General features: G+C 40.6%; 1 protein-coding gene across 7 annotated transcripts; it reads right to left on the bottom strand.

Annotated features, from left to right (window-relative positions):
* Positions 1-7,835: 7,835 nt before the first annotated feature.
* LOC128526378 (repetin-like) lies at positions 7,836-21,952 on the bottom strand. Of its 7 annotated transcripts, none has more exons than XM_053498206.1 (8): positions 21,796-21,952; positions 15,215-16,175; positions 12,827-15,058; positions 12,226-12,324; positions 11,725-11,811; positions 10,840-10,926; positions 10,330-10,461; positions 9,139-10,244 (listed from the first exon to the last, which is right to left on the bottom strand). In XM_053498206.1, exons 2-8 carry the CDS (start codon positions 16,152-16,154, stop codon positions 10,219-10,221), a joined length of 3,603 nt encoding a protein of 1,200 aa, XP_053354181.1. In that variant the 5' UTR covers positions 16,155-16,175; positions 21,796-21,952; the 3' UTR covers positions 9,139-10,218. The 7 variants fall into 7 exon arrangements, with proteins under 7 accessions (XP_053354164.1, XP_053354181.1, XP_053354193.1 ...); XM_053498218.1 differs by having other exon boundaries at positions 10,330-10,427; XM_053498196.1 differs by having other exon boundaries at positions 9,139-10,461; positions 12,827-13,318; positions 13,355-15,058.
* Between the last annotated feature and the right edge of the window lie 334 nt (positions 21,953-22,286).

Raw genomic sequence — 22,286 nt, 5'->3', positions numbered from 1 at the left:
ATACTTCCTGATTTGCGACCGCTTTACTTCCGGGTCCTAGTGCCGGTCGCCGATTGAGTGTGCATGACAGTACCCCCCTGTCCAGGACCGGCTCCTGACGGTCCTGGGGTGGAGGATACCCGACGACGGTAGTCCCGGATTAATTCGGGGTCGAGAATGAACCGGGACGGAATCCAGGATCGTTCCTCGGGGCCGTAGCCTTCCCAATCGACCAGGTACTGGGTGCCCCTGCCCCGAGGGCGTGAGTCGAGGATCCGGCGCACAGTGTAAGCGGGACCACCGTCGATAATCCGGGGAGGAGGAGCAGGGGGGGGGTGGGTGGATTCATTGGAGAGGTGGTGAAGTGTTTTAGTTGGGAGGTGTGGAAAACTGGGTGGATCCGGAGCGCCGCAGGCAGCTGGAGCCGGTAGGTGACAGGGTTTATCCGGTGGGTGATGCGGTATGGGCCAATGAACCTGGGAGATAGTTTGCGGGATTCTGTGTGCAGGTGCAGATTCCTTGTGGAGAGCCATACCTTGTCACCTACGTGGTACAATCGTCCCGGAGGGTGTCGGCGGCGATGCTGGGCGACGTAGGTGGTATTGGCACGTTGGATGGCGAGGTTGGCTTGGTTCCACAACCGCCGACACCTACGGACCAACTGTTGGGCCGATGGTACATCAACCTCCGGTTCTTGATGGTCGAACATCGGAGGTTGGAAACCATAGCATACCTCAAATGGACTTAGGTTGGTAGCTGAGGAGACGTGGAGGTTGTGGGATAGCTCGGCCCATTTGAGGTAGCGGGCCCAGGAGCGCTGGCGATCCGAAACAAAACACCTCAGGTAGCGCTCCAGTTGTTGGTTGGCCCGTTCCGTCTGACCGTTAGTCTGGGGGTGGTAACCGGAGGACAGACTGCAGGTGGAATTGATCAGACGGCAGAAGGCCTTCCAGAACCGGGCGGTGAACTGGGGCCCCCTGTCCGAGACGATGTCCTTGGGGAACCCATGCAGGCGGACTACGTGTTCCAAAATCAGCTCGGCAGTGTTTTTGGCTGATGGGAGTCCGGTGAGGGCCACCAGGTGCACGGCTTTGGAGAACCGGTCGATGATGGTTAGGATGGTGTCTTTTCCTTCGGAAACCGGCAGGCCCGTGATGAAGTCTAAGGCGATGTGCGTCCAGGGCCGTCGGGGAACGGGTAAAGGCTGGAGCTCTCCGGAAGTAGGCTGATTGGTGTCCTTGGCCCTGGCGCACACCGGGCACGCCTGAACGAACTCTGCAACGTCCCTTCTCATGGTGGGACACCAGAATGCCCGTCTCACAAACTGTAAGGTGCGCCGAGTCCCTGGGTGTCCTGCGACGGGCGAGGAATGGCCCCACTGGAGAACTTCGGGGACCAGACGCTGAGGAACAAAGAGTCGTCCAGGCGGCGCACCTGCCGGCCCAGTCTCCGCAGCCTGAGCCTGGCGAACCCTTGTCTCTATGTCCCAGTGGATGGGTGCAATGATCCGTGAGGTGGGGATGACAGGCACGGGGTCCGCCCGGGGCATCTCCTCTTCTTGTTGACGAGAGAGGGCGTCGGCCTTGGTGTTCTTGGAGCCCGGGCGGTATGACAGATGGAAATTGAAGTGTTCAAAAAACAATGCCCACCGTGCCTGTCGTGGGTTGAGTTGTTTTAGATTCCGGATGGTGATGAGGTTTTGATGATCCGTCCAGACCATGAACGGCTCACTGGCGCCCTGGAGCCAGTGACGCCATTCCTCCAAGGCCCACTTTATGGCCAACAGCTCGTGGTCCCCTACTCCGTATCGCTGCTGAGTGGGGTCGAATTTCTTGGAGAAGAAGCCACAGGGGTGTAGCTTCTGGTCTGGACCTCGCTGAGAGAGAACAGCGCCAGCGCCCACATCTGACGCGTCCACCTCTACAACGAACGGGTGGTTGGCATCTGGGTGAAGAAGAATGGGTGCCGTGGTGAAGCGATGACAGAGTTCTTGGAAGGCGGAGATGGCTTCAGGAGTGAGATGAAAGGGATGGGAGGAGGGCCTGGTCAGACTGGTTAGTGGTGCTGCAACTGTACTGTAGCCCCGGATAAAGCGACGATAGAAATTCGCAAACCCCAGAAACCGTTGGAGCTGTTTGAGCGTCCTGGGTAGGGGCCAATGACGGACAGCTTCCAGTTTCTGCGGATCCATGGCCACACCCTGGGACGAGATGACAAAACCCAGGAACGTGGTGGAGTGCTGGTGAAAAGCACACTTTTCCAACTTACAGTACAGCTGGTGAGCGAGCAATCTCTTAAGAACTGCCCGTACATGTTGGATATGTTCTTCGGTGGTGCGAGAGTAGATGAGGATGTCGTCTAAATATACAAACACCCATCGGCCTAACATGTCTCTCAGGACATCGTTTATGAATTGTTGGAAGGGCGAGGGTGCATTGCATAGTCCAAAGGGGATGACCAGGCTCTCATAATGTCCTGTGGGAGTGATGAAGGCCGTTTTCCACTCATCACCCTCTCTGATGCGCACCAAGTTGTAGGCGCTCCGGAGGTCCAACTTTGTGAACACGGTGGCACCAGAGAGGGCGTCCAGGGCTGAGTTGGTGAGCGGCAACGGATGTCGGTTTTTGATGGTGATTTTATTCAACCCCCGATAGTCGACACATGGGCGAAGTTCTCCTCCTTTCTTCTTCACGAAGAAGAAGCCGGCAGCCGCTGGTGACGAAGAGGGCCGGATGGTTCCATGGCGAAGGGCGCTGGCGACGTATTCCTCCATCGCCTGTGTCTCAGCAGCCGACAGTGAGTACAGGTGGCCACGGGGGGGAACAGAACCTGGCTGCAGCTCTATCGCCAGGTCGTAAGGGCGATGTGGTGGAAGGTGAGTAGCTTTTCGTTTACAAAAGACTGCAGCCAGGTCACGGTAGGCGGAAGGAATAGCGTTGGTGTCGACATCGGGGGCCTCGGACTCCGTGGAACACGTCCCAGCTGGGTCCCGTAGGCACAGCTCAGTGCAGGTCGGCCCCCACTGAAGGATTTTATTTTTTGTCCATGAAATGAGAGGGTCATGTTGTAGCAGCCAGGGGTATCCGAGAATGATGGGAGGTGAGGAAATGGAGGTGAGGTGGAATTGGATGGGTTCGTGGTGTTGGTTGATGATGAGGGTGATGGTCTGAGTCTGGTGGGTGATGGGGCTGGATGACAGAGGCCGACCGTCGACGGAGGTGATTTGCACTGGCTGGGATAACGCCTCAATTTTTACCCCCAGTTCTTTGGCATAAGTGGAGTCAATGAAGTTGCCGGCGGCACCGGAGTCGATGAACGCTGCACTTCTGACTCGTTTGTGGCCAAATTGGAGGATTACCTGAATAGTAAGACGAGAGGTGGTTGTGTTGATGGTGCTGGAGATTTGGAGGGAGCCCGGTGAGTTTCTCCTCCGGCTCACCGGGGCTGCGCGTTTCCCGGACGAAGAGGACAGATCGCCCGGTGGTGTGCCGCGGACCCACAATAAGCACACAACCCCTCTCGATACCGGCGTGCGCGTTCTGCTGTAGTCAGGGAGGCGCGTCCTAATTGCATGGGTTCCCCGGCTCCGGTGTCAACCACGGCAGGAGGTGGAGATCCGACAGGTCCAGTGGTGGCAGCAGTGAAAATGGTCGGTGAAGGAGGTGTAGGATAGTGAGAGGTGAAAGCAGGCGGCAGGGTCCTCGGGGCTGGCTTCGGACGAGAGAGGAGGTGCTGGTCGATGCGGAGGGCTAGCTGGATTAGTCCCTCCAGCGTGGCTGGAAGCTCTCGTCCGGCAAGCTCGTCCTTTATGCGTGACGCCAGCCCCTCGTAGTAGGATGTCCGGAGCGCGGCGTCTCCCCAAGATGTCTGCACAGCGAGGGTTCTGAATTCAGCGGTGTAGCGGCTCACGGACAATCCACCCTGCCGCAGGTGATAGAGCTTGGTGTCGGTCTCCACCTCGCCCGCAGGGTGTTCGAAGGTGAGTCGAAGCTGGCGTGTGAATTCATTATAAGAATGGGCGGTGTCTGAGTCTGATTTAATCACTGCCGTGGCCCACTCTGCTGCCTGCCCAGTTAGCAACGAAACGAGAAGAGCAATGCGTAGCCGATCGGTGGAGTATTTGGTGGAATTAAACTCAAACACCAGATCGAGCGCTGTTAAGAACACACTACATTTCCCGTCCGTGCCATTCCATTTTTCTGGTAAAGCAAGAAAGACATCAGTAGAAGGGGGGGGGGCGGGGTGATGCGGAGACGCGACCGCCGCGACGGGAGGCCGGCTCGCCGCGCTGTCAACAGCCGCCCGAAGATCCGCGTTCTCCCGCCTGAGCTCCGCGACCTCGCGGCGCAAGGCCGCGACATCTTGGACGCTCTGGCGCAGAGTAGCGATATCCCCGGTTAGCTTATTGATTAGCTCGGCATGCTGGTCAACCACGTCGCAGAGATGCGCGTAATCCGCTGGGTTCACCGCTTTTGGCTCAGTCATTCTGTCAGGATGAACTTACCTAGGCGACCAGAAGACTTAGCTTTAGCGATTAGCCCAATGTAGCGTGGATGGTGAACCCAAACGCGGAAGAGAGCGAGTAGGTAGGATAACCACGCTTGTTAGTCTAAGGACTCTCACAGAAGGGGAGCAAGGGAAAAACACAAATTTAACCCGCGTCCTATAAACACACACTCAAGATCAGAAAGCGAAACCCAAATAAAGTGAGTACTCACGAACCGATGATGGACAACCAGAACCGACATGGGCTGAACTCAATGACTGAGCGCTGAATCGTGGTTTGTTTACTCCTCTTATACTTCCTGATTTGCGACCGCTTTACTTCCGGGTCCTAGTGCCGGTCGCCGATTGAGTGTGCATGACACTTAGTCAAAGTCTAGACCTCAACCAGAGCTGTGTATAAGCAAATGCCCCAAAACTAAGCAATGTTATAAAGAAGAATGGGCCAAAATTTCTCCACAATAATATAAAAGACCTATAAAGCCAAACAGGAAACAAAAGTTATTGCTAGTAAAAGTGGATCTCAAAGCTATTGAATTATGTTGGGCTACTTAACACTGCTTTCATTTTTTCATTTTTGTCTTTTACCTAATACTTGCTACAATCAAATTATTTTTATTGTGTTTTTATAGAGGGTACTTTTTTTAAACATGACTATATAAAATATATAGTCTAGCCATTACAATTTGTCCCTTGCCACAGTAGCTACAGTTACAATATTTCATTACAGGGCACTTGGAAGAAAGAAATGACAGGGGACATTGCAAGAGTTTACCAGAGTTGGAGCAGTGGTTACTCAAGCGGAATGTCTATGACTGCCGCGCACTCTGTCGTGGCCAAACGGCAACAGCCAAAATAAATCAGTCGCAATTCAAAGTAATTTGTGAAATGACCACCAGGTGGCACAAAGGGACATTTTGCAAAACGGCTGCAATTAATTTTGTTAAGACAAACTTTGTTTCTATCTGTCTATTGTTATTATTAAAGAAAACAGCACAAACAACAGCTCAAAGGCTTGTAAAAACATTTTTATTTTTAACGGTAAAAATGGCGATTTTCGAATCCGCAGAATTGCAGTGGTCCGAGCAAAACGTAATAATCTTTGTATGATAAAATGACTCGTGGCATAAATCTACACGAGGCGCTTCAGTTTCAAATAATCATTTAACGCTGAACCCAAACAGCAAAAGAACATGATAATAATAATCTAAAGAATAATAATCATCTTGATTTTAGCTGTTTATGTCCAGCATTGAATAATTATTTAATTATTAATAATTAAAGCTGCTCACATCGCGCGTGCTTTCACTTAAAAAACGATACAGTGTTTAATCAGCAAGTATATGTCGCCTCTATTTATAATAGAGGAATAATCTGACTGAAACAAAGCTGCTCGTGTTGACTTATATTGGGAGCATTTAGATCAAAGGGGAGATGAAAAGTGAAAGTGTGTACCAACAACATAGCACAATGCATGTGTGTGAATGGCCGAAATGTGGTTGTGATAAAACCTTTTAGTGAATGTAAAATGTTCGCGTGAACCCGCGGCGCGCGCATGCACTCTTTCACTTTGCCGAGTTTTGATCTAAAGTCAGATGAACGCGCGCGCCGATATGAGAGACTTATAAGAGATTTCAATAATTATTTGATAAGTTGATATCTTTTCGTTTCGGCTGTGAGTGGATGCGCTGTAGTAATCCACGTTTTATACGAATTACATAAGCTGATTTTTTTCCATTAGTTTATATAAAAGCAGACATTTTGCTTTCTGTAAGTATATATTTTTCACGTTTGTGAGGCAAGTATACACGGATTTTCGGTTTATTTTCTGATGCGCTCAAGTTCCCCGAAACCGATACAGAATAGCGCTGTATCCCTGTTTGCTTTCATTATTTTACAACATCATAACGTTTTGTCGTCATTGTGCGTGCACTTAAATAAAAGTAAAGTCTTATAAAGGCTATGTAGCTTATATAGGTTTATTATATAGTTTTTGCCCATTAATCTGACAACACCTGTGACTCACCCATGTTTTCTGATACACAAAGCCAGAGTTTTCTGGCTACGCATGATAAAATATAAAGGCTCACTGTGTTAACATTAACTTAAACATAACATTTGCTTAAATTCAATGGAACTAAGAAGCGCCTATACAGTATTTAGGTTCTAAATTTGTACTGTAATTTTAATACTGTGATGATAAATTCATTTAATGTTTCACTTGTATTTTATAAGGTTTTTGCCGGCGGTGATACAGTGCAACGGGGGTGCTGGGATGTAAAAATGTAGTTTGTTAAAATGTTTTCATTATTTATTAAAGAACATTATGATCATGGGTGTCGCTAGGCCATTTTTAAGCTTTAGCCCGCCTAACATTTGTACTCAGCCCCCCTAAAAATTCTCCATAAACTTCACACAAATTGGTGATCGCCCATCGTCCCCTTAAAATTTGATATGAAAGCGGCGGCAGACTTCGGCTCCTCCGGCTCCTCCCTGTCTTTCAGCGGGTCTTCAATTCGCCATCACAGAGCGAGGATTAAGGCAAGGTGCAGTCCTTCCTCATAAATACAGTTTACAAAATGTCATGAGGGATTAATCAGTTAAACTTTAACTTTGTTTCCCCCTTATCACACCAGTTGTTTCCTCTAGTGAAAATTAAGCCCTTAATACATACTCTATAAACCTATAGTCTCCTTCATAAAGAAAAAAACAACCCGTCGCTGTTTTAATTGGAAAACCTGACTGTCTATATAAAACATTACACAGTGCATATGGCATTATACCATAGAGTTATACACATAAATTATTAAAAATAGTGACAGACAGCATTCAGTGCACTCGCTTTAACTGCATAGCAGTGTGATTTACACAGATTGAAAAATAATTTTTTGTAATAAATATTGTATTGTATTAAATAATGTCCCAAAATACATTTATTAGCCTTAGAGTAGGGTTTTTGTCACTTTGATTTAGAAAAAGTTACTTTTTTAAATTAATAGTAACAAAAAAGAATGATTTTAAAAAGATGCCTTGTTTAATTACATTAAAACAATGTTTGTCTATATTAATGAATTTGAATAAATAGCCCAGTAGCTATAAAATTTTAAGGGGTTGAATAAAGAACCTACTGTCTTATTTATGTAGCTAAAACTCTAAATTAAACTAGATAACATGATTATCAAAGTTTTAATATTTATATTTAACCGTAGATAGAAGGTTTTTCAAGTCACATGAAAAAAAGATGTTCTATTCTTACCTGCTGCTCATTTGGAGACCTACAGTACTCCCATGTGACTTGAAAAACCTTCAATTGTCAAAGAATGAACAGATAAATTTTTGACATTATTGGCACCCACACAGTTTATTTCATTGTCCAGCCTCATACGTGTGTTGTTTATATTGCTAATTAATGTAAGTTTAAAGTTATATGCTGTTTTCTGGTTACATTTTTCTGATTGTACCTGTACATAGAAAAAAGTTTATATAATAAAAAGAGTGTGTGATCGAGAAGACTCATTTGAGTGCTGATTCTGAACAAGCCAAATATGTGTTAAACATCTATAGGGACTGAGCCCCCCTTAACTGAAAATCCTAGAAACGCTCCTGATTATGATGATCTTAACAGCCTACTGCATTTAATTCTTATAATAACACAAAAACACATCGACATCTGCTGATTCAGTAGCACGGCCTGACAATGTTTAAATTTTTATGGTAATTTATTTTCGTTTATTTCAGTTAACAAATCTACTACAAATTTAAAGAACACAAAATATAAGATGACGAAAAACATACATGCGTAGCTTTTATAATTACATGATAATAGACATAGACATTACATAATCTAAAGGCTCACTGTGTTAACATTTACTTTGCTTAAATTCAATCCTAATAAGATTTAATTTAATTTAAATTCTACAGCACAATTGTACTGTAATTTTAATACTGTGATTATGAATTTGTTTAACTACAATGTTTCACTTGATTTTATCCGCTACTACGTGCAGTTTTAAAGGAGCTGCGGCTCATTAATCCTTGAGAGAATGAACTGATGCCCAAGGCGTCAGTCTATAGTTATATAGCGCCACTCAGTGGTAGAAGCCAGCAAACGCGCAAACCCAAATGCTGCATCTAGATAATAAAAGTAGGTTTACTGGATTATAATATTAATAATTGTATAAGTAATATTCAGACTAACAGCAGATGTATTATACAGTATAAACATTTAGTATATAAACATAATGCATTTAAACGTACATAAACAATAAAAAAGATAAAGAAACAGAACACACTACACACATACACAACAAAATACTTAATGGTGAATTAACATAATTTTCTTCCATATTTGGGTTAATTCCCTCACCCCACCCTCCAAAAGTCCAACCTTGTTTGACTAATTGCACTTAGTTAGTAACCTAGTAACCCAGTGTAAGGATCTATCCAATGCTGTAAACTTCAACGCACTTTTGTTAGTCGCTCTGGATAAGAGCATCTGTTAAATGTCTAAATGTAAATGTAAATGTAACACCCAGAGTGTTAAATTAATACTATACAGTTTTTATAAACAGTAGGTCCAATTGGATGCAAATGTCTTTAAATAGAAGTATTAAATCAATACTTGAGATTTTTCTGTATGTAATAGGCAGTAATGCTTATAGCAAAACAGTAAAAGATAAGTGAATTTCAGCAGGTCAGGACGAAAATGGCAGAAACCTTTTGTTGATTTCTGACTATTTAGACTCCGCTCAAATAATTTTGGGAGATCTCTGTTCACTGCTGTCTTCTCATCTTTCCCTAAAAGACAAAAAGTGTCAAAAATAAATGAAAAATGTCAAAATGATCAAAAGAAAGACTGTTATTATTATTATTATTATTATTATTATTATTATTATTATTTAGTTTTAGCTGAATTAAGCAAGCTTAAATAAATTATTTTAAAATTATAATTGAAAGATTGCACATAAACTTCGTTTATACATTTATATTTATATTTATGGGTATTTATGAAGTTTTATAAAGTTTGAATTCACAAAAAAAAGATACTTTTTGAACTTTTAAGAAATTTTCAAAGAGATTTAATGGGGTAGTTCGGTGATTAAGGCATTGGGCTATGGTTCAAAATGTCCCAGGTTCAAATCCCATGACCACCAAGTTGTCTCTGTTGATCCCTTGAGCAAGGCCCTCAACTTTTCAGATGTATAATGAGATAAAAATGTAAGTTGCTCTGGATAATGGTGTCTGCTAAATGCCTACAGTAAATGTAAACACACTGAGATTTCCAGAGCTTTTAGTCTTCATGGGCATGGATAAGATTCGGGTGTCCATGATCCTGTCACTAGTTTACTGGTGTATAATTGATGATTAGTGATATTTAGTTTGTATATAGCCAGAAAAGTAAAACTCTGTGACCAAAAATCTTAATGATCTACATATTTTTAGGGAGGTCTATATGGAAGAAGACACTGTCACCTGAATTTAGCATACAAATAATGTTGTTTTCTGTAAAAATAATAATTTCCACAATGTTGTGAAAGCAAAACTTAAATTTACATTTTAGTTAATTTAAGTTTGAACCTGGGACCTTCCGAACCGTAGTCCAATGCCTTAACCACTGAGCTTCCCCTGACCCCTAAATGTCTCATGTTCTGCGCTACACTGTGTCAATAAAATGTTTTCTACTTATCTTGTGTGCACCCTTTGCTTCTGAGAAGAAAATGATTTATCGAAAGCAATTCAGTCGTCAAAGCAATCTGTAAAAACTAAAAGGAAACATAAAATGCTATCTTGATGCAAAAATAAAAATAATATTTTTAAGGCTTAGTAGTGAGCACTGTTGCCTTGCACCTCCAGGTTCCAGGTTCAATTCCCGCCTCGAGTCTGTGTGCACAGAGTTTCCATGTTCTCCCCGTGCTTGCTGGTTTTCATCCAGGTACTCCAGTTTCCTCCCACAGACCACGAACATGCAGATTAGGCTAACTGACGTTCCCACATTGCCCGTAGTGTGTGAATGAGCATGTGAGGTTATTATATGCATATATATATATATTTTTTTTTTTAGTTGTAAATTAAGTAACCCTAACCCTTAATCCAAATCCCAAGCCATAACTTAAACCCTGAACCTTAACCGACACCACATTAAAGTCATTCAAATGTTGTATAGAAACAAAGGTTCCAGCAAGAAGTATTGTTGTATGAGGAACTATCGGGGTTCTTTTATGAACATACAGTATGACAAAGAACAAAGTGAATCAGATAGGATCAGATAGTTGGGTTCAATTATAATAAAGTATGGTGACTTTTGCATTAATTTCAGGTAAGAAAGAAATTAATGTTTTTTTTTCTTTTAATACTTACTGTTAAATTCAATAAACCTTTCCAGACTCTTGCTTCTCCTAATTTTCCTAACATCCCCATACTGTCTTGTGTCCTCTTCTCCAGCATCTGCAAACAAACAAACACACTGTTTATTAAACATACTATTGAAATTATGCTGAGAAAGGAACTAAGCATACTGTATATGCTGAGAAAGAATCTGGACAAAACAAAAAAATGTTCATTTTAAGTGATTACATTTTCATATAATGACTTTTCAAATAAATTTGCATATCCATTAAAGGAAATCGAAACTGGTTTCATTTTTAACATGGTGAATGGATTGTTGTTGTTTTTTTATGTTTCCGTTTGTGTTTCTTTCTCAGGAGTATGATTTGCATGTACAGAGCAGATTGTTAATGACTTCATAAAGTAGTAGAAGAGGTGACTTCATTTGTGTTCACGATAATAGGTAATTATCTGTAAGATTTTGTTTGTAAATTAAGCAACTATTACCAAAATGTTCTAATTTCCCTAACACCTAACATCTAACTCTAGCTTAAACTCTAAAGCAAACCCTAATCCCTAACTCAAACCCTACACTTAACCCTGACACTAACCCTTATCCCAACCCTAACCACTACTACATCGAAGCCATGTGCATGCTGTAAAGTATTTCTGTCTCATTGGGGTTGTTTTATAAAAATATGACAGAGAAAAAAGTGATACTGTAGGTAAAAAACAGAGGCATAGGAAATGTAATAAAAATGTCAGAAAACCCTCAACTATGAGAAAGGCGATTTCCAAAGAGAATTGGAGAAATGGGTTCAACTATATAAAAAAAAGGAAAGTTATAGTGACTTTTACATTACTTTTGGCACAGCTCTCATTAAAAAAAAAAATAATAATTATATGAAATATACTCACTGTAAAATTCAATAAACCTTTCCAGACTCTTGCTTCTCCTAATTTTCCTAACATCCCCATGCTGCCTTGCGTCCTCTTCTCTAGCATCTGCAAACAAACAAACATAATTTTTTTAGCAAAATCCTTATATTTTAAAACTCGCATCTAAGTTTAATAAAACAAACTTTAACAAGCTCTAAAAAGAAAACAATTTAGTTGTGTGTGAAATTGTCACTCACTGAAATTTTAATTGCTACAATACCAGAAAAGAAAAGCAATAATATCCATGTGATGGAATTGATAAAAATTGACTAAATAGATTTGCTGAACAAAAGACAGACAAGAAATATGATGAATTAAAAAACAAAACGATACTGTAATATAGTTATTGTAAACTTACTTAATTATTTCTTCTAAGAACATGACAAATAACTTTAAATTGTTAAATTAATGGGGTAGAAGTTTGACAGCTTTACTATAAAATCCACATATTTTTATAATCCAAGCTGTGATTCAGATTACCTCTACGGTTCAGTCTGGAGGACACTGCTCTTGCCTCAGGAGGCTGCCCACGTCTCCCTACTTGGCATGTATGAGCACTCTTCTTTATGTCCTTGACATCTACAGAGTAAATAATAACAAATTCTTTATTTATTAAGGGGGTAGCTGAGGGGCTAAGATGTTGGACACCTTAGCCCCACACCACAACAGCCCCAAGCTGCCACAGTTGGTGCCTTAAGCAAGGCACCAAAATCATCAGTTCTTCAGATGTACAAGGTGATAAAAGTCACTTTGGTGACTTGCACAGTTCCTAGGCCAATGTTATTAGTTTCAGCAATCTCCGTAGTTATTTTCTTTGCTTAATGCAGTCCAATAATTTGACCCTTCTGACATGACTGATATGTCTTCTGACATGATGGTTCAAGAAATGAGAACTACTCACTACATCAGTTAGGATTAAAAATATCTTGTGGCAAGTTGAACCATATTAATCCCTACAGGAATTTGGGAGTCTTATTTATTTCATTAGTTACATCTAGGTGGTAGCTTTATTGTAGTTTAAAACGTCACTGTATTTAAGATGTTTTTCATTGTATGTAAAAAAATAAACAAACAAACTTGCCTGTAAAGTCGCTAATGTCTTTGGTTGGTTGATTTTTGCCCAAGTTGAGGTTTATTCCTTCTACCTGTTGTCCTTGTGTCTTTTTAATCACCTCAGCACCTCTAGTGTACAGGGGAATTATTTTCTTAGTCTTCCTTCTGCTTTGTTGTATCTGTTTCTTTTCGGCTTTTTTGTTAGTTTGAAGTAACCATTTCGTATCCCCTCTTCTTTTGTCATCCTGGGGTTTCTCTTGCTTAGAGCCCCTTTTTCTATCCTGGGATATCTCTTGGTTGGAGCCTTTTCTGTTATTCTGCAGTATGTGTTTCTTAGAGCCTCTTTTGTTATCCTCATGTATCTCTTGATTAGAGCCTTTTTGATTTTTCTGAGGTATTTCTTGTTTAGAGCCCCTTCTATTATCCTTGGGTATCTCATGCTTAGAGCCCCTTCTGTTATCATGGTTAATATTTTGCTTAAAACCCTGTCTGTTATCCTTAGGTATCACTTGCTTATAATCTTTTCTGTTATTCTGGGGTATCTCTTGCTTAAAGCCTTTTCTGTTATCCTGGGATATCCCTTGCTTAGAACCCCTTCTGTTATCCTGGAGTATCTCTTGCTTAGAGCCCTCTCTGTTATCCTGAGGTATCTCTTGCTTAGAGCCCTCTCTGTTATCCTGGGATATCTCTTGCTTAGAGCCCTCTCTGTTATCCTGGAATATCTCTTGCTTAGAACCCTTTCTGTTATCATGGTTTATCTCTTGCTTAGAGCATATTCTGTTATTCTGTGGTATCTCTTTCTTAGAGTCCCTTCTGTTATTCTGTGATATCTCTAGCTTAAAGCCCCTTCTATTATCTTGGGATACCTCTTGCTTAGTACCCCTTCTGTTTTCATGGTTTATCTCTTGCTTAGAACCTCTTTTGTTATCCAGGTGTATCTCTTGCTTAAAGTCCCTTTTACCCCAGTTACCCTGGGGTAACTCTTGCTTAGATCCCCTTCTGTTATCCTGAGATATCTCTTGGTTAGAGCCCCTTCTGTTATCCTGAGGTATGTTTTGCTTAGAGCCGCTTTTGTTATCCTGGTGGATCTCCTGCTTAGAGCCGCTTTTGTTATTCTGGGGTATAACTCGTTTAGAGCCCCATCTATTATCCTGGGATATAGCTTGCTTAGAGACCCTTATGTTATCCTTGGGTATCTCATGTGTAGAGCCCCTTCTCTTACCATGGTTTATTTTTTGCTTAGATCTGCCTCTGTTATCCTGGGGTATCTCTTGCTCAGAGCCTCTTTTTTCATCCTGATGTATCTCTTGTTTAAAGCCCCTTCTGTTATCCCTGGGTTTCTCTTGCTTAGAGTCCCTTCTGTTATCCTGGAGTGAATCTTGCTTAGACCCCCTTCTGTTGTCCGAGGGAATCTTTTCCATATCTTTGATTATGTGTTTGGAGATCATTTCATCTTTACATCTTTTGCTTTGGTGCGTGATCATTTGATAATCACTTTTTCTTTTAAGTTGGGGCATTTCCTTTGTTTGTTCCCTTCTGCTGTGTTTGGGTACCTTCTTATATTTCACCATTTCAGGCTTTTGGTGAATCTTTTTCACACCTCCATCCCAACTATTGTTCCTGGATTTGTCATTATCCTGTAGATTTAGTTGCTTTGTTTTGCTTTGTTGTTCCATCTCTTCATCATTTCTTTTGTTATTTTGAAGTCTAGGTTTCCCATCCTCCATTATGTCATGTTGGAGTTGATGGTTATCTTTATTCCATTCATGTTCAGGAATTCCTTTGCTATCATCCATCTTAAACTGCATCTTTTCATTAGCTTCTATGATTTGTTGGGTTTGATTTTCTTCTTTATCTTTATTACTTTGTTGGAGTGTCACTTTTTCTTCTCCTCCTCCTCCTCCTCCTCCTTCTTCTTCTTCTTCTTCTGCTTTTTTTTCATCATCCAAACTTTTAGTGCTTTTGTTCTGAATCAGCCAGAGCAGTGAATGAAAAGCTCCCTGGTTTTCATTGCTCAGTTCTTGCTCATGTTTACCAAATTGAGTCAACAGTGTTTTCCTGGCCTCATGACGAGTATCATTGGATCCTTCACATGTTTTATAAATAAGAGATAAAGAGCTCACCAGCAGGTACAAAACAATAATAAAAAGCCAGGCAATATCATCACCACACACTGTGAAAGACACCCAGGATATCTGACATGATGGTTTTAGTTTTCTCCAGCCAACTGAAATCTGAAGAACACAAGTCATCATGATACCTGCAAAAGAAAATGACCATATTTTTGGAACAAATCTGTGCACATATTTTTTTTTATCAAATGCAACTGTTAGTTGAAGTTATCAATAATCCATGCCACTAAAAACTAATATAAATATAATATATATGACATGAAGTTGTACTAGTGTTTACTCACTTTGTGGATTGGAGACATCATCACAAGTATAAAAGTCACAAGTAATGCTTAAGTCCCATGAGATTTGAGAAGTGTTCTTTTCTGTGTTGATTATTTCTGTATTATCTTCCCTGCTCATGGCCAGATTTCTGTTTTCACCTTGAAGCTCATTTTGCTCAGTAGTATCTGGTGGATCATTTTCCTCTGGTCTCAGCGATTTAAACATGTAGTCTTCTAACCTGAAGCAATTTTGCACCTCTTTGTGTTCCTTCATCTTGGAGCATTCATATATCATCCCTCTGTTGTCTTGCAGTGTGCCCACTTCTTGTTCACTCGTGATTAGTTGCAATGTCTGACCATTGTTTTTTTGCACCATCTGCTCAATCTTTTCCAGCAACTCCCTGACTTGCTTAAAATCATTCTGTGCATGGTTGTTGATTACATGGTATCTGTGCTTGCACTTTTCCACCAAGCTTTGAAAAGGCTTTCCATTACCTTTCAGGTATCCCTCCAATCCCTCTGAGGAATGCAGAAGGTTAGATCTGGTGAATAGGAGCATGGTGTGGTTCCACATATCATCATTGAAAAGCCTGAGCACATTCAACATCCTTTGCACAAACTTTTGGTTCCATGCCTGGTCTTGGGAAATGGGGATTGTCAAAAGCAAGACATGGAAGCTTTGACATGTCAGCAGGGCAGAAGTATATGCTTTCTCGAGCATTTTGAGTGGTACATCTGGAGAGCATTTAACATCCCATCCTGGAGTGTCTACAATGGTTACATTTCTCCCCTCGATGACCCCAGAGCACTGCATCACATGTTCTGTGTCGCTACCAGCTGTAAATCTGTTTCGTCCCAGCATGGTGTTTCCAGCTGAGCTCTTTCCTGTCCACTCCTCTCCTAGGAGGATGAGACATAACCTCGAGCTCGCCTTCTGCATTTTCTTCTCTATTATTTGCATGATGGCTCATCACACTTGCCCCTAAATGAAAACAGAGAAAGTCAGGTTTATCATGGTTTTATTTTACAAATACAGGTTTTCTAAATTTTAATAATTGTTATAGGTTTGGAACACAACACTGACTTTTTACAGTTTGATACATTTCTTACAAACTTTATATAAATATTTCCATGTTATGAATGTGATTTGCCCAAATCCGTACTCTACAAACTATATAAATAACATGCTTATATAGTGAGTTTCACATGTAATGTGAAATAGTAATTAATACTATAAAATTATAAAATTTACAAATGTATTTTTGTATTTTTTATTTTTGTATTTGTTGTATTTTTGTATTTTTGCATTTTTTTCCAGTCCTTCCCCTTTGTCTCTTTTTCTCTATTCCTTTTTCTATTGCCGACTGGTCATTGAAATTTTTTGACCAATAATTTAACCTTTCTGAAACAAAGTAACATATTTTCCATGACCACAGGGTGTCTTCTGACATGGTTGTTTAAGAAATAAAAAAGTTAGCACACAACATTATGGGTGACATAAAGTATCAGAGCATGTCTTGCTGGCGCATCTGTGACCAAGACAGCAAGTCTTTGTGATGTATCAAGAGCCACAGATCCAGGGTAATGTCAGCGTACCAGCAAGAAGGTGGAAAGTATCTCCGGGTGCTAACCCGGATTGTATCCAAAAAACATAAAACCAGCTGCCCAACTTACTGCAGAATTAAAAGTGCACTTCAACTCTCTTGTTTCCACCAAAACAGGAGCTCCACAGAGTCAATTTACATGGCTGGGCTGCCAAACTTTTGGTCACTCGAGCCAATGCCAAACGTTGGTTTCAAAGGTGCCAGCAGAGAAAATCTTGGGCTGTGGACAATGTGAAACATGTATCGTTCCCTGGTGAGTCTTTCCCACATCCGGGAGAGTTACGGTGTGGAGAAGCCCCAAAGAAGCATACCATCCAGACTGTTGCATGAGGGAAGCATGGTGGTGGATCAGTGATGGTTTGGGCTACAATATCATGGTAGGCCCAATACTTGTGCTAGATGGGCACATCACTGCCAAGGACTACCAAACCATTCTGGAGCACCATGTGCACCCAATGGCCCAAACATTGTATCGTGATGGTGGTGCCGTGTATCAGAGTGTAAGTTGAACATCTCTCATGACCTGCACAGTCACCAGATCTGAATATTATTGAGCCACTTTGGGGTGATTTGGAGGAGCGAGTCAGGAAACGTTTTCCTCCACCAGCATCACGTAGTGACCTGGCCACTATTCTGCAGGACAAATGGCTCAAAATCCCTCTGGCCACTGTGCAGGATTTGTATCTGCCATTCCTAAGACGAATTGATGCTGTATTGGCCGCAAAAGGAGGCCCTACACCATACTAAAAACTTATTGTGGTCTAAAACCAGGTGATTTAGTTTCATTGTCCATCCCCTGTAGATATAAGTTATACAAATTAAAACAAATCTAAAAGCTGAAAAGAAAAACTGGTTTACTCATTGGCAATCAGCTGCAAACTGCTATACACTATGGCTAACCTACACTTAAAACTTAAACCTTCTTGAAACTACCCTGAGTTAATTTATTGTATATCTTATTGTACATAATAGTTCCCAGAGCTAGACAGAACTGGGCGGAGTCAAGCAGATCTTTGTGGAGCTGGGGGAGGATCTATAAATATTCTGTATGAGATCACATAGAGGGAAAATTTGATTTCCTTATTTAAGTCCCAAACAAAAAAATTGGATGATGATTGTGTGTGTACATGCACACTGGAGAGCCATCTAAATTCCTAAAAAAAAAAAAAAATGTTGATGATCTGAATTGTGACAAAAAAAAAAAAAAACAGAAGGAGCAAATACTTTTCACAGCACTGTATGTCCTTTATTTCTGTTAAGTTCTATTTAAGTTCTGTTCTGGGAGCACATTCATAAGTCAGATTTGTTTTTAAGTCTGGCAAAGTTAGACTCATGAGCATTGGTCAAATTGTAAAAAAAAAAAAAAAAAAAATTCAGCCATTTTACAGTGAACTCATTGTCATGTTCAAGAAACCAATTTGAAATGATTCGAGCTTTGTGACATGGTGCATTATCCTGCTGGAAGTAGCCATCAGAGGATGGGTACATGGTGGTCATAAAGGGATGGACATGGTCAGAAACAATGCTCAGGTAGCCCGTGGCATTTAAACGATGCCCAATTGGCACTAAGGGGCCTAAAGTGTGCCAAGAAAACATCCCCCACACCATTACACCACCACCAGCAGCCTGCACAGTGGTAACAAGGCATGATGGATCCATGTTCTTATTCTGTTTACGCCAAATTCTGACTCTACCATTTGAATGTCTCAACAGAAACCGAGACTCATCAGACCAGGCAACATTTTTTCCAGTCTTCAACTGTCCAATTTTGGTGAGCTCGTGCAAATTGTAGCCTCTTTTTCCTATTTGTAGTAGAGATGAGTGGTACCTGGTGGGGTCTTCTGCTGTTGTAGCCCATCCGCCTCAAGGTTGTGCATGTTGTGGCTTCACAAATGCTTTGCTGCATACCTCGGTTGTAACGAGTGGTTATTTCAGTCAAAGTTGCTCTTCTATCAGCTTGAATCAGTCGGCCCATTCTCCTCTGACCTCTAGCATCAACAAGGCATTTTTGCCCACAGGACTGCCGCATACTGGATGTTTTTACCTTTTCACACCATTCTTAGTAAACCCTAGAAATGGTTGCAGGTGAAAATCCCAGTAACTGAGCAGATTGTGAAATACTCAGACCGGCCCCTCTGGCACCAACAACCATGCCACGCTCAAAATAGCTAAAATCACCTTTCTTTCCCATTCTGACATTCAGTTTGGAGTTCAGGAGATTGTCTTGACCAGGACCACACCCCTAAATGCATTGAAGCAACTGCCATGTGATTGGTTGATTAGATAATTGCATTAATGAGAAATTGTACAGGTGTTCCTAATAATCCTTTAGATGAGTATACACACACACACACACACACACACACACACTACAGTTCAAAAGTTTTAGAACACTTGCAAATTTCTTCTACATTCTACAACAATACTGGGGATTTCAAAACTATAAAACAACACATATGGAATTAGGTAATTACGTAACAAGTACAAAAACAACAGTTAGTTGTTATTTTAAGACACAGAGGTCAGCCTTTCTGTAATAGTTCTTGCAAGAACAGTATTGTCAAGTGCATTTGCAAAATCCGTTAAGCACCATAACGAAACTGGCTCTCATGAAGGCCACCAGGAGGGCGAGACCAAAACCTACCTCTGCCGCAGACAAGAAGTTCATTTAGAGTTACCAGCCTGAAAAATGAAAAAAATGACCAATTAACAGCACCTCAGATTATAGACGTTATGAAGTCTTTACAGAGCAGAAGTAGCAGAAACATCTCAATATCAACTGTTCAAAGGAGATTAATGCATTTTTTTGGCCGCCTTCAGCATTCCTTTACAATGTAGAAAGAAATAAAAATCAGGAACCATCATGGAGTTAGAAAGTGTTCTAAAACTTTTGAACGGTAGTGTGTGTGTGTGTATATATATATATATATATATATATATATATACTGTATGTATATATAATATGTATAATATATAATAATATATATGTATATATAATATATAATATATAATAATGTATATATAATATATGTTTTACAAATGCAAAACACAATTCACAGATGTATAACAGTGTACAAAATTTTTTAATGTTTAAAACTCACGAGTGTACAGACTGTGAACATGAAAATTGTCTTTCGTGTGTGAATTGCCTTGGATCTGTGTGTGTATTTTTGCAACTTTGCTGGCAGCAATGTGGGTCACTCGTACTCTTTAGCCAATCAGATGCGACCTCACCATTTAACCAATTACAGGCCTCCAGAAGCGCAGCACACAAGTAGCTCAGCTTCGCACACCTTTTGCGCAATCTGAGTTAATTACAACGAAAATGTAGTTTTACCTCCTCAAACCAAGAACAGGATGCACGTGGAAGTTATTATTTATAATGTTTCATTAAGGAAATTCGACCATGTGAATTGGGATACGCATGTGTGCATCGTCTCTTTTGTGTGAATTATTAATGAGACTATTTTGCTTCCATAGAAAAATTACACAAACTTACGTGAGCTTGTGAGTAGCATGTTACAATATTGAATTCTGATTGGCTAATTGTCATTAGATTATAGATCATAGATGATCTTACGTAAAGAATTTTAACATTTCCTTTTCCTCGTAAAATGAACGCAAAGAAAACTAACTAGAAGCGTTTTCTTGCGCTCGTTGGGTTTTGAACGCCAAGAAAAAGCTGCATGCAACTTTGTTTAATGCCGTATAAACGCACAGCCAGATAAACGCCTGTCACCAAACCTCGTGTGAACACTCTCATTGACTCCTATGTGTAGAAAACACTCGGCATTGATCCGCACTCACCAGACGCTACAAACGCAAGAAAAACACTAGATTTTAACGCCCGTGTGAACAAGGCCTTACAGCCTTTTTGTTTTTCATTGATTCATACGTTGAAACCAGTAAGGGAGACTCATTTCTCCCACCCCCCCTCCACCCACACACAAGTACAATATACCGGAATTTAGACATTTTATAAATTCACTTACACACTGAGAATATTGTATATAATTGTGAATATTGGGGAGTTGAATGGGGGTGGGGGGGGGAGCACTGTGCAAAAGTCTTGGGCGTTCCTTTTTTTATACAAATTTGGTCTAGAATGTTTAAATTTGTCAATTAAAAGTCAATTTAAGTTGATTCATTTTTACAAAACAAATAAACTTTACAGAAAGTTCTTAGTATGGAATAAGGTCTGAGAGTCACAGTCCATGAAAGAAATTCTTAGATTCTCTAAAACTGTGCTCATTGTCTTATAAAACTACAAAATGTCGACCGGAGGCAATTTATAAAAAAAAAAAAAAATTGTTACTGTACAATTAATATAATTGTTACAATTAATTGATATTTGCTTCATAGAATTTCTTTTTATGTGCCCCAGACTTTATAGACACACACAGTACAAAGGTTTATGCTTAGCTGCACTGCATCAACTTTAATAACACCAACCTTTATAAACAAGGCTTTCCTGGAAACGACATCATACATACCAGGGTCGGACGCCATTTATATACACAATCAGCCCTAAACTTAAAACTGACTGCATCTGATAGAAGGTTATCAGATCCTTTCATACATAACGTACAGCTTTTAGCTTTTATTAAAGTGTACAAATACTGTGTCTACCAAAAATAAGAGCAGGTTATTAATCTGTGAGATAAGAACCCGGTTCCTGAGCTCTTCTGCCTGGTCTGGTTTATCTTGTTATTCTTGTTGTGATAAGATTGTAGGTTGTGTTTATGAAAATAAATGTCTTATAAACGTAGCAGTAGTGATAAATACATGGACAATTCATATAAAAGGAGTCTCAGTCCAGACTACTACAGCGTACAGTAACTTCCCTTCTCTTATCTAGTCTGCAGCGAAGTGGACCTTCAAACTTCTTCTAACAGGCTAAACATCTAAAATCCACTCTTAACTAGTCTTTATCAACACATCGATGCGTATAACTAAGCGATGTATATATGATTATAGCGCATTAGGGTCATTTATTACCTTTTTGAAGTGCTGTGTCTCTCTATAACACTTGTCTTACATCTGAAGGTCTGATCTTTCAGTTTCAGTTTGATTGTTCCTGGGTCTTCCTGTTATTCACCCACCAGAGGAAACGCGTTCATTCAAGTCAATTTTAACTTTTAAAAACCAGCCATTTGTGATATTTATTTATTTATGTGTTTATGTATTTATTTATTTATCACTGAGGCACTACATGTCTATAAATAAACAGGCTTTTTTTAATCCACATTTATGAATAGAGCTCAGGTCATATGCGTAGGAGAAAAAAAAATGAGTAAATAAATTTCTATTACTGTAAGAATCGTGTATTTATAAAGGCTAACTTATTTATTTATTTATTTGTTTATTTATTTGTTTATTTATTTATGTATTTATTGGTGTATTTATTACCGAGACACTACATGCCTGTGAATAAACAGGCGGCACATTTGTAATTAAAGCGAGTTTAGGTATTTAAGTATCGCGTATAA

This window comes from Clarias gariepinus, chromosome 1, assembly GCF_024256425.1.
Source record: "Clarias gariepinus isolate MV-2021 ecotype Netherlands chromosome 1, CGAR_prim_01v2, whole genome shotgun sequence".
NCBI classification, from domain to species: domain Eukaryota; kingdom Metazoa; phylum Chordata; class Actinopteri; order Siluriformes; family Clariidae; genus Clarias; species Clarias gariepinus.
The sequence above is the reverse complement of the archived record's forward strand: the minus strand, read 5'-3'. Positions and strand labels throughout refer to the sequence as shown.

Excerpts from the sequence above, each read along its gene's own strand:
- LOC128526378 (XM_053498181.1), bottom strand. The coding sequence starts at position 16,154 with ATGCAAATAATAGAGAAGAAAATGCAGAAGGCGAGCTCGAGGTTATGT. Across the intron at positions 12,325-12,826 it reads AGACATTAGCGACTTTACAG|ATGTCAAGGACATAAAGAAG; the intron begins GCAAGTTTGTTT and ends TTTACTCTGTAG. Across the intron at positions 10,462-10,839 it reads AAGGTTTATTGAATTTAACA|TTAGCCTAATCTGCATGTTC; the intron begins GTAAGTATTAAA and ends TGGGAACGTCAG.